This window comes from Plecotus auritus (assembly GCF_963455305.1).
Source record: "Plecotus auritus genome assembly, chromosome: 2".
Lineage (NCBI taxonomy): Eukaryota > Metazoa > Chordata > Mammalia > Chiroptera > Vespertilionidae > Plecotus > Plecotus auritus.
Genome location: NC_137771.1, coordinates 203,673,284 through 203,685,538, shown reverse-complemented (window position 1 = coordinate 203,685,538; position 12,255 = coordinate 203,673,284). Strand labels below are relative to the sequence as shown.

Below are 12,255 nucleotides of genomic sequence, written 5' to 3'. Positions count from 1 at the left end.
ATTGAAAAGCAGTGATAAGAGAGAACATCCTTGCCTTGTACCTGATCTTAGTGGGAAGTCTTCGAGTTTCTCACCATTAAGTATATTAGCTGTGTTTTTTATATATTCTTATCAAGTTGATGAAGTTCCCCTCTGTTCCTACTTTACTAAGAGTTTTTAACATGGATGGTGTGTTGGATTTTGTAAAGTGCTTTTTCTGTATTGATAATATCGTAATTTTTTTGTATTATTGATAGATTATATTAATTGATTTTCAGATGTTGAACCAGCCTTGTGTACATGGGGGTAAGTCCCATTTGGTCATGACATACAGTTCTTTTATATTTAGTGGAGGATTTTTATATCTATGTTCATGAGAGAACATCGGTCTGTAGTTTGCTTGCCTGGTAATATCTTTATCTGGTTTTGGTATTATAGTAATGGGTAGCCTTGTAAGAGTGTTAGGAAGTATTCCGTCTTTTTCTGGAAGAGATTGTAGAGAATTGGTATAATTTTTTGTTGAAATCTTTGGTTAGATTCACCAGCAAATCCATCTGGGCCTCCTGCTTTCAGTTTTTGAAAGTTATTAATTATTGATTCAATTTCTTTAATAGATACAGGTCTTTTCCTATGTCCTTTTGACATGACTTTCCTAGTCTTGAAAGCATTCTTAGTTTCTTGCATAGCACCACAGTGTTTAGGTGTTCTAGAATCACATTGTATAGTTTCTTACCCCATGTCTGAAATCAGGTAGTTCTTCAAAGATATAAATCTGTTGTTTTTTTTTACTGTGAATTAGTATTTAGATATCCCTAATCTGTATACTAATGGTGCTTATATTGCTTATTTCTAGAGAGGTAATATTGTGTTTTGAGGCAAAATTAATTTCTGATAATTTGGAAAAATAAATGGAAAGGGAAGACAGCTTACTTTTCACATTTTTATTTAAAATGAAAAAATGTAGTAATAAGATTAAGAGCAAACTTTTATCATTTACAATGTAGAATACCACTTTCCCTTCGGCAAATATAAAACCAGATAGTATATACTTTTGATTTTCAAAAAATATGCTTAACTAGAACAGGTTCATACGTGTAAATAGAAGCAGTCTGGTAGCCAGAAAGTAAATCCTGTTACATAGGATTTAGTCTCTTTCTGGTGATTCACTTTAAAAATTTTTTTTTTTCCTAAACCTAAGACTTTAAATTTCAATTTTTCCTTTTATCGCTACTTCTTTTCAGTTCTTTGAATTTCCTTAGTTCTACCTGTAACTCTTAGTATTGCTCTTGATCTTAATGGATCTGTTTTTGTTAGTAAAAGGTCTTGCCATGTGCTATACTTATCTGGAAGTCTGAATGTCAGTTACAATTGCTTGTAAAATTCTGTATTGGAAGGGGACTTGAATGGTTTTTCTAGTTTAAAGTTTCAAACTTGGGATGTTGTTTCTCCAACGGTGTTTTTTGTTTTTTTAAGTGTTACACTTCAAAATAGTAGGCATCCAAAAAATATTATTTGAGAAGTTTTAGGTTCTCTAGTAAGTAGTATGACCACTTGGGTTGCTAGAATGTTTTGTCTGAATCCTGATTTTTTTAAGTTTATGTGTAAAAAACACAAGGGGTTGCTTAATATTGGACATTTATTTATTTATATTGTTTAAAGTATTACATATATCATTTTTTCCCCCCATTGACCTTCCCCCAGCCTCCCCTACCCCCTGTCGCATGCCCTCATTTCACCCCCCCAGTGTCTTGTGTCCATTGGTTGTGCTTATATGCATGCATACAAGTCCTTTGGTTGATCTCTTTCCCCCCTCTCCCCAACACTCCCCAGCCTTCCCGCTGTAATTTGACAGTCTGTTCGGTGCTTTACTGCCTCTGTATCTATCTTTTTGTTCATCAGGTTATAATGTTCTTTATTTTCCATAAATGAGTGAGATCATGTGGCATTTTTCTTTCATTGCCTGGCTTATTTCACTTAACATAATGCTCTCCAGGTCCATCCATGCTGCTGCAAATGGTAAGAATTCCTTCTTTTTTATAGCAGTGTGTAGTACTCCATTGTGTAGATGTACCATAGTTTTCTAATCCGCTCATCTGCTGATGGGCATTTAGGCTGTTTCCAAATCTTAGCTATGGTGAATTGTGCTGCTATGAACATAGGGGTGCATATATCCTTTCTGATTGGTGTTTCTAGTTTCTTGGGATACATTCTTAGAAGTGGGATTACTGGGTCAAATGGGAGTTCCATTTTCAGTTTTTTGAGGAAACTCCATACTGTTCTTTACAGTGGCTGCACCAGTCTGCATTCCCACCAGCAGTGCACGAGGGTTCCTTTTTCTCCGCATCCTCACCAGCACTTGTCGTTTGTTGATTTGTTGATGATAGCCATTCTGACAGGTGTGAGATGGTACCTCATTGTCGTTTTGATTTGCATCAAATATAATTAGTGACTGGATAATTAGTGACTTTGAGCATGTTTTCATATGTCTCTTGGCCTTCCTTCGAAAAGTTTCTATTTAGGTCCGTTGCCCATTTTTTTTATTGGATCATTTATCTTCCTTTTATTAAGTTGTGTGAGTTTCCTGTAAATGTTGGAGATTAGACATTTATCAGTGATAACATTTGCAAATATGTTCTCCCATACAGTGGGCTTTCTTGTTGTTTTGTTGATGGTTTCTTTTGCTGTGCAAAAGCTTTTAATTTTGATGTGGTCCCATTTGTTTATTTTCTCTTTAGTTTCCATTGCCCTAGGAGCGGTATCGGTGAAGAAATTGCTTCGGCATATGTGTGAGATTTCCCTGCCTGTGGATTCCTCTAGTATTTTTATCGTTTCCTGTCTTATGTTTAAGTACTTTATCCATTTAGAGTTTATTTTTGTGTATGGTGTAAGTTGGTGGTCTAGTTTCATTTTTTTGCATGTATCTGTCCAATTTTCCCAACACTATTTATTGAAGAGACTGTCTTGACTCCATTGTATGTTCATGCCTCCTTTGTCGAATATTAATTGGGCATAGTGGTTTGTTTGGGTCGATATCTGGATTCTCTATTCTATTCCATTGGTCTATATGTCTGTTCTTGTGATAGTACCAGGCTGTTTTGAGAACAGTGGCTTTGTAATACAGCTTGAAATTTGGTATTGAGATCCCACCTACTTTGTTCTTCTTTCTCAGGATTGCTGTGGCTATTCGGTGTCTTTTTTTATTCCAGATGCATTTTTGGAGAGTTCTTTCTAGGTCTGTGAAATATGCCGTTGGTATTTTAATGGGGATTGCATTGAATCTGTAGATTGCTTTGGGTAGTATGGACATTTTAATGATGTTGATTCTACCAATCCATGAACATGGTATGTTCTTCCATCTGTTTACGTCTTCCTCTATCTCTTTTTTCAGTGTCCTATAGTTTCCTGCATATAGGTCTTTTACCTCCTTAGTTAAGTTTATTCCTAGGTATCTTAATTTTTTTGGTGCGATGGTAAATGGGATTGGTTTTTTTTATTTCTGTAAGTTCACTATTGGTGTATAGAAATGCCATAGATTTCTTGGCGTTAATTTTGTATCCTGCTACATTGCCGAATTCATTTAAGTCTTATAGTTTTTTGATGGAGTCTTTCGGGTTTTTTTTATGTATAATATCATGTCATCTGCAAATAAGGACAGCTTTACTTCTTCTTTTCCAATTTGGATGCCTTTTATTTCTTCTTCTTGTCTAATTGCAGTGGCTAATACTTCCAGTACTATGTCGAACAGGAGTGGTGAGAGTGAGCATCCCTGTCTTTTTCCTATTCTTAGGAGAAATGGTTTTAGTTTTTGCCCATTGAGTATGATGTTGGCGGTGGGTTTATCATATATGGCTTTTATTATGTTGAGGTATGAGCCTTCTATTCCCACATTGCTGAGAGTTTTTATCAAGAAAGGGTGTTGGATTCTGCCAAATGCTTTTTCTGCATCAATTGATATGACTGTGATTTTTATCTCTCAATTTGTTTATGTGATGTATCGCGTTTATTGATTTGTGGATATTGTACCATCCTTGCATTCCTGGGATAAATTCTACTTGGTCATGGTGTATGATCTTCCTGATGTAGTGCTGGATCCGATTTGCTAGAATTTTGTTGAGGATTTTGGCATCTTATGTTCATGAGGGATATTGGCCTGTAATTCTCTTTCATTGTGTTGTCTTTATCTGGTTTTGGTATTAGGGTGATGCTGGCTTCATAGAATGAGCTTGGAAGTGTTCCTTCCTCTTGAATTTTTTGGAATAGTCTGAGGAGGATAGGTTTTAGTTCTTCCTTGAATGTTTGGTAAACTCTCCTGTGAAGCCGTCTGGCCCCAGGCTTTTGTTTGCTAGAAGCTTTTTGATGACTGCTTCAATTTCTTCCATAGTTATTGGCCTATTGAGATGTTTAGATTCTTCCTGATTGAGTTTTGGAAGGTTGTATTTTTATAGGAATATGTCCATTTCCTCCACGTTGTCCAGTTTGTTGGAATAGAGTTGTTCGTAGTATTTTTTAACAATCCTTTGTATTTCGGTGGGGTCAGTTATTATTTCTCCTCTTTCATTTCTGATTTTGTTTATTTGGGTCCTCTCTCTTTGCTTCTTGGTGAGCCTGGCTAGAGGTTCATCAATCTTGTTTATCCTTTCCGAGAACCAGCTCTTGGTTTTGTTGATCTTTTGTATTGTTTTTTTGGTCTCTATGTTGTTTATTTCCGCTCTGATCTTTATTATTTCCTTCCTTCTGCTTACACTGTGCTTTTCTTGTTGCTCTCTTTCTAACTCTTTGAGTTGTAGGGTTAGGTAATTTATTACCATTGTTTGTTGTTTTTTGCAGTAGGCTTCTAGAGCTATGAACTTCCCTCTCAAGACTGCTTTCGCTGTGTCGCATAGATTTTGGAATATTGGGCTTAAGATTCCCCTACTTTCCCAGTTACTCTCTTTGCTCAGTCTGTATTGGCCCATCTCCCTGTGAAAACATTTCTTATGAAAATTCTATATATGTCGCCCTGGCCAGTGTTGTTCAGTTGGATGGGCATCTTCCTGTGCACCAAAAGGTTGCCAATTCAATTCCCTGGTAGGGGGCGTGCAGGAGGCAACCTTGTTTCACTCTCACATCGATGTTTCTCTCTTTCTCCCTTTCTATTCCTCTCTCTAAAAATCAATTTTTAAAATGTTTTAAAAAATTCTACATATGTCTGTTTTTAGGTGACATTTGTATCCTATCTAATAAAGAGGGAATCTGCTAATTGACCCTCACGCCGTCACAAAGATGGTGGCGCCCACAGCCAATAAGGAGGGAATATGCTAATTGATTGCCCTGCCCTTAAAGATCGTGGCACCCATAGCCAATAAGGAGGGAATATGCTAATTGACTGCCCTGCCCTCAAAGATGGCGGCGCCCACAGCCAATAAGGAGGTAATATGATAATTGACTGCCACGCCCTCAAAAATGGCCGCACCCACAGCCACAAAATGGTGGTGACCAGTCCCCTCAACCCCGTCGGGGCAGCAGGCATGCGGCAAAGCCAGGCCCGCCCCGCGCGCCTGAGTCCCCCAGTCCCCTCAGCCCTCCAGCTGCCCAGGGCCAACCCGAGGCACAGGCAAGCCTTGGATGGTAGCTTCCCAGCCGCCCAGGGCTGACCGAGGCTCAGGTAACCGGGGCTGGCCGAGGCTTGCAGTACTAGCAGTGGCAACAGCAGAGGTGTGATGGGGTGTCGCTTTCCCCTGATTGCTGGGTCACCTCCCGCCCCTGAGGGCTCCCAGACTGTGAGAGGGGGCAGGCCAGGCTGAGTGAACCCCCTCCCGTGCATGAATTTTCATTCACTGGGCCTCTAGTATTTTATAAAAGCTTTGACTGAAATCTTAAGAATATTTATTTTATGAATTTCTTAGGAATATTTTATATATTCATAATTAAGTAATTTCTTAATTTGACAGTGTTTCAAAGATCTGAAAAATAAAATAATTTGTTTTTAAAATGAAAATTAGAAAACCAAAATCATTGTATTTAAGTTTTCTAAGAAATGCATTTTGAGTTCCATTTTCTTTCCTGTTAAGCATACCCTTGGGGAAGTCTGGGTACAGAAAACATCTGAAATGGATACAGATAAACAGTATTTTTGTCGCACTCATTTGGGACATCTTCTGAATCCTGGGGACCTGGTATTGGGGTTTGTATTATTTTACAATATTTTCAGCTGTCAGTTTGCATTGCAGATTTTCTTCTGGAATCAGCAAAGCTATCTGTAAAATACTAAAGTTTATTCCAAAAAGAATTTAAAAGTTCCCGCTATTAATAAGTAAATTAAAGTGTGGATTGGACAGAAACCCATACTTATTCCATTTGGCCATCATCTTAAATCATTATTTGTTTCAAAATTTTGAGTAACTGAACTCTGAGGTTGTATGGTTACATCATATTTACAGCTTTTTTTAAAAACTATTTTCTTATGTTGTTTTTTTGTTTTGTTTTGCTTCTAATATATTTTATTGATTTTTTTAACAGAGAAGAAGGAAGGGATAGAGAGTTAGAAACATCGATGAGAGAGATACATCGATCAGCTGCCTCCTGCACACCCCCTACTGGGGATGTGCCTGCAACCAAGGTACATGCCCTTGACCAGAATCGAACCTGGGACCCTTGAGTCTGCAGGCAGACGCTCTATCCACTGAGCCAAACCAGTTAGGGCTATTTACAGCTTTTTGAGGGCAGTTTTTATTATGCATATGCTGCTGCTCAGGTATTTCACTTTTACAAAATGGCAGCCATGTATGTAAGGGGCCTTGACAGGCATAGGATAGTCCTTTCTGATGCAGAGCTTATCATCATGTCTTAAACATTACTTTTGCGCTTAGGGATTTAGTTAGTTTTACTAGAGAATGAGGGTGTTTTTTGTTTGTTTTACTATAAACTGAATGGAACAATCTAACAGTCCTTTAGACTGATAGATAAGTCTGTTTCGCTTCTTTACAAATACATGGTGAGATAGAGAGTAATAGATATGTGAAACTCAGATATAGTGTGCATTGCTATCTTTACTGCGATATGTAGAAGCTTGTTCACTGTATTTGTACACTGCAAAACTTTTGAAATTGTAACGCATATTAAATGTTTGATCTGAGAAGGAACTTTTAGGTGATTATCCATAAAATAAAAAGTTACATGGAAAGGGAAAATGTTTTTGCCATTAAGTGTTCTATTATTTTCATTTCAGGTTTGATTTGGCAAACTGTAACGTAAATGATGAACATGTCAACAAAATGAACTCCGATAGAGTCCCAGATGTGGTAAGGCTTTAGATTTCTTCCTTTTTCCTTGTGTTAAAGAGGATTGATGTAACTCTTAAGTGTAAGATGCACAAGTTCACATTTTAAAAAATAAATCAATTTAGAGGTTTCTTTTGAAATTGCACTTAAGGTATAATAGCAAAGGCCTTCATTTTAAGTTAGCACTTTTCAACTAGTATGCCACAAGATTTTTTAAAACTTGCAATACCTGACTATTAGTCAGATGCACTGACCTCTATTCTCTAAGATTGTCAAATTAAAAAATGACAGCCAACACAACAGTAGCCATCTGGTATGAATGAATCAAAAATATACTTATTTTTTTGTAAGATCGGCAAAAAATATATTTTTTGGTGTGCCACAGAATTTTAGTAACTAGTTTATGTGTGCCATGAGATGAAAAAGGTTGAAGGTTGCTGTTTCATTTGATTTTTCTTAGAAAACCCAAGATTTAAAGAGTTCTTTTGTTGCTCTTATAATTAAATTTTCATATTCTGTCAAAATAACTATTGGTAGAGAAAAAAAGAAATTTGCAGCTAAAGTCAATGACCTTTATAGTTTATTCAGGTTCATTCTTTTAGGCTCAGCTTATTTCATGTAATGTTCAGTTAGGAAGGCATTTAGAGTTAAACTCTTTTTCTGGTTGGAATATAATTACAGTTGAAAGTGATCTTCACAGTAGCAAGTCTTAGAGAAAGAATCTGACCTTTGAAAAAAAAAACTTAAAATTCTAGCATGAGTTTATAAGAGCCATGAGCAACAGTGAATGTGAAAGACCTGCTTCCTTAATCTTTTAAAATAAACATTGATCCCTTTAGCTGTGGGCAGGATACAGTCATGGTATAAGGTGGACGCCTCTCCTCACCACCCAGTTAGGCTTCTGTTAGTTAATAGATTAAGATATAGAAGCATGGCTTAGGTGTAAGTTGATATTTCTAAGTAGGTCATAAAAGCAGATCATGATGGTCTTATAAGGTTTTGTATTATGTAAAATTATTTTATTCATTCTGCAATTTATTAAATTGTTCTAGGACATACGTTGTGAATGATACATATAGTTCTGTAATTAGTGGGAATAAAAGGGAGAAAAAGTATCTGTGATAATGTTTCAGAATGACTTACGTGAATGGTAGCTAAAAACTGAATGATGCTGTAAAAACATACCAGACACCTGAAGTTTTTGGTTTGAAGAAAAACATTTTTCAATTACTGAAAAATTTTAGTTAGTAAATTTTAAATTATACAAAAAAGGCTGAATGCATTCTCATAAAATAATAAGTACATGCAAAAAAATATTAAACGTTCTCTTGACACTGCCTCTCGATCCCTCTCTACTCCTTCCCCCTAAGGCAGTGGTCGGCAAACTCATTAGTCAACAGAACCAAATATCAACAGTACAACGATTGAAATTTCTTTTGAGAGCCAAATTTTTTAAACTTCTAACGCCACTTCTTCAAAATAGACTTGCCCAGGCCATGGTATTTTGTGGAAGAGCCACACTCAAGGGGCCAAAGAGCCGCATGTGGCTCACGAGCCGCAGTTTGCCGACCACTGCCAAGGTATAACCACTGTCATCAGTTTGGTGACTTCCTGGCATTCCCATAACTTTTTGTTTTTTATTTTTGCTGGATTTTGAGGCAGTGTTACCTAGTTCCCATTTTGTATAACTTTGCAAACATTTTTGTTACTTTTAGGTATTAATCAAGAAGAGCTATGACCGTACCAAACGTCAGCGTCGTAGAAACTGGAAACTGAAAGAGCTTGCAAGAGATAGAGAAAACATGGATACAGATGATGAAAGGTCCCACTTTTCTTTCAACCTGTGTGTTGTCTCAAAGGAAATCCTTATGATAATAAGTCTTTATGGTTTTTATATTAGAAAGAAATAGTCATCACACAATTGATCCTTGCACTCAATATTAATTTTCTTTTCTTACCAATGTTTGATAGAATTAGTATAACAGACTATAATGACATTTAACACAGATCTAGGTATTATTTCCTGGGTTATGACCTAATAATTGCAGTGTTATTGTAAACAGTTTATTTGAAAAGACAAAATATAGTAATAGCAAATGAGTACTATGACTTGGGATAAAAAGAAAATGGGTCATTGATACCAAATATGCTATTTTCAAAAAAACTTAGGGAGAAATGGAGATACTATGTTCTAGTAAAGTGTATTGGATAATTTGAAAAGTGGCCTTAATGGTAAAGACACTGATATCTAAAAAAATGAAGAGTTTAATTAAAATTGTGTCATTAAGTGTGTGTGAAACAGCAGTATTTCTAAAACATAATCTCACATAATTTAAAATACCAGTAAGTATGTATTAATAAATTGTACTCATAAATTAAGTAGGTATAAGTACGCATTTGACTATTAATTTACAGTCTTAAAAGTATATGATGTAACTTTGAAAGAAAAAACTTTAAAAATTATATGTATATATTTTGTTGATTTCAGAGAGGATGGGAGAGTGAGAGAGAGATAGAAACATCAATGATGAGAGAGAATTGTTGATCAGTTGCCTCCTGCACGCCCCCTACTGGGGATTGAGCCGGCAACCTGGCATGCAACCTGGGCATGTGCCTGACCAGGAATTGAACCATGACTTCCTGGTTCATAGATTGATGCTCAACCACTGAGCCACACACTGGCCAGGTGAAAGAAAAACTTTAAAAAAATTCATCAGAATATTTAACATGCATATTTGAAAATCAGCTATTATTTCAAAGATTGTAATACTTGTAACACACTTACCTTATACTTTTGAAAATAAAGAAAATATGACTTTATACTTTCTTGGTAAAGATGAAATATTTAAATGTTTCTTTATTCTTCTATAGGCAATACCAAGATTTCCTTGAAGATCTTGAAGAAGATGAGGCAATTAGAAAAAATGTAAACATTTACAGAGGTTGGTATTTGAGTGTTTTGTGTCTTCTATACTATATAGATGTATTCCCCCACAGTGAGTATTCTGGTACCTTAAACTTTGATTCTATAAATGACTTTTATTGTGTGTTTTTTAAAGTACTCTAGTTAAACATTTATTTTTTAAAAATTTGCAGAACAGTAAATCTTATTAAAATGTTTGCTATATCACATTTGTATCCTAGGATGATCTCTCAAGTTGTTGACCCCTATACTAGTAGATATTTATTCATATATTTATGCAGCTCAGTCATTCAATGAATGTCTAAATGTCTGCTCTAGATATGATATAAGAGCTGTGGATATAATATGGTTAAACAATAGTAATGATGGTAGGGGCTGGTATTTGCATATTTCCCTCTTTGTATTCATTTGAAATCCTCCTTGTGGTTTTTTCTTAGATTCCACCATTCCTGTGGAAAGTGAGACAGATGATGAGGGAGCACCTCGAATTAGTCTGGCTGAGATGCTTGAAGACCTTCACATTTCTCAAGATGCTACTGGGGAAGAAGGTGCCTCGATGATGACATAATGAGATCATGTGGATGGTTTTCCTATCTGTAGGCTCAGGATGTTGGACAAAAGAACCTTTTCTATTTCATTTATGCCTTCATATTTAGAGAGGAGAAATTTAGTTTTAAACCTAAATAAATAAGACTATTTTGATTGCCCTCTCAAAGCATTGAAAAAGATGGCTTAGAAATTTTAGATAAAAGATTATGGAGAATATTCTTATTACTGATATTTAGGCTATTTTACCTGTAGGATTTGATTGGTTCACTTTTTTTCTTACACTATTTTTACATAACATTAGCATGGGATTTGAAAGCTTACCGTAAAAGTTGTGATTCCTTGGAGGTAGTCTGAAAGCATAAAGCAAGCTTTTACATTCTTTTTATATTGATTGCTTTAGTAAAAGACCATATGACGAATCATTTTTAATATGAAGTTGTTATGCACTTTGATCAGTTTTATGTCCTTGGGGTAGGTAGGGAAGTTAGGGTTCAGTTTATCACTGGACATTCAGGAGGAAAATTAGTAATTTTTATTAACACCTTTAAAAGTTGATAAATTGACCTGGCAATTTATCAGAAGAAAATATATAAATTATTTGTGGATTTGTAGCAAACAGACTAATTATTTAAAGGTTAAATAACAATTTGTATCTTTGTTATTTTTGCCTGTGCCAGCAGCTTAGGGCAGTAGCTACTTATGTCATTAAAATGTCTTCCTTTCATTTCAATGATTTTTCTTTTAAAATTTTGGTTTACTAATTGAGAGGGAAGGGATTTTCTCTATATAAGTTTCTATCATTGAACACATAACCATCACAAAGAATATTAGAAGCCAGCGTATAGATGATGAAGTAGTAAGAATGATCTTCATGATTTATAAAACCATGAATCAGATTGGAATGAGGAACGCCTTCCACATCCTTGAAAGAAAAGAGCTGGCTGGGGTTTTGAAGTGTTCTCAGAATGAAATAGTAAGATCCTATTTTTGTAAGCGAGATCATACTTACTAAATATGCTAGAACTAAGAGCTAATTTAAAAATTCTAGGTATACCACTAAAGGAAATTGAGTAAGTGCTGAATGGAACATTTTCTTTTTTTTTTTTTTTTTTTTTAAGATCGAACTCCTTAATTCTGAAGTTATGAATAAAGGCCTGAACTTACTGTATGGCTTGTTTTCTGTCTCCATATTTATAGTTTTCACTTGTAGTCTGTGTTTACTTGTTCTATGTCAAGACTTTAAAAAGCATGAAAATAAAAACATTTTCCCCTTCTTTGTGTCCTTGAGGTGATTACATCAGTGTCATATTTAAATGACAATATCTCATGTGGTTTTCCAAACTGGAATTGCATTGTTTAAGTATTTGTCAGATTTTTCCACTGAAAAATACAGTTGGCCACTAACCTTGTGTAGTCTTCTCTTTTGGATGCCATGTCTTTGTAAGTAATGACACTTAACGGTTGAAATAGGTTGTGACAGGTGCAGCAGTGTAGCTAAGAGAAAAGCTGTTTGTCAGGAGTTGCACAGCTATATGGCCTTGATAA

The 12,255-nt window shown here is 35.5% G+C and overlaps 1 protein-coding gene across 2 annotated transcripts in view; it reads left to right on the top strand.

The window, feature by feature from the left end:
- The window catches only part of NMD3 (NMD3 ribosome export adaptor), a 28,838-nt gene extending 16,855 nt beyond the window's left edge, over positions 1-11,983 (top strand). Inside the window, exons 12-17 of one of the 2 annotated variants that reach the window (XM_080654592.1) lie at positions 6,030-6,142; positions 7,187-7,259; positions 8,954-9,060; positions 10,110-10,180; positions 10,599-10,709; positions 11,829-11,983. In XM_080654592.1, the coding sequence (XP_080510718.1) occupies positions 6,030-6,142; positions 7,187-7,259; positions 8,954-9,060; positions 10,110-10,180; positions 10,599-10,709; positions 11,829-11,842 (489 nt within the window). In that variant the 3' untranslated portion in view covers positions 11,843-11,983. Of the gene's footprint in view, positions 1-6,029; positions 6,143-7,186; positions 7,260-8,953; positions 9,061-10,109; positions 10,181-10,598; positions 10,864-11,828 lie in introns of those variants that run through there. The other variant, XM_080654591.1, reaches the window with a different exon arrangement.
- Positions 11,984-12,255: the final 272 nt, after the last annotated feature.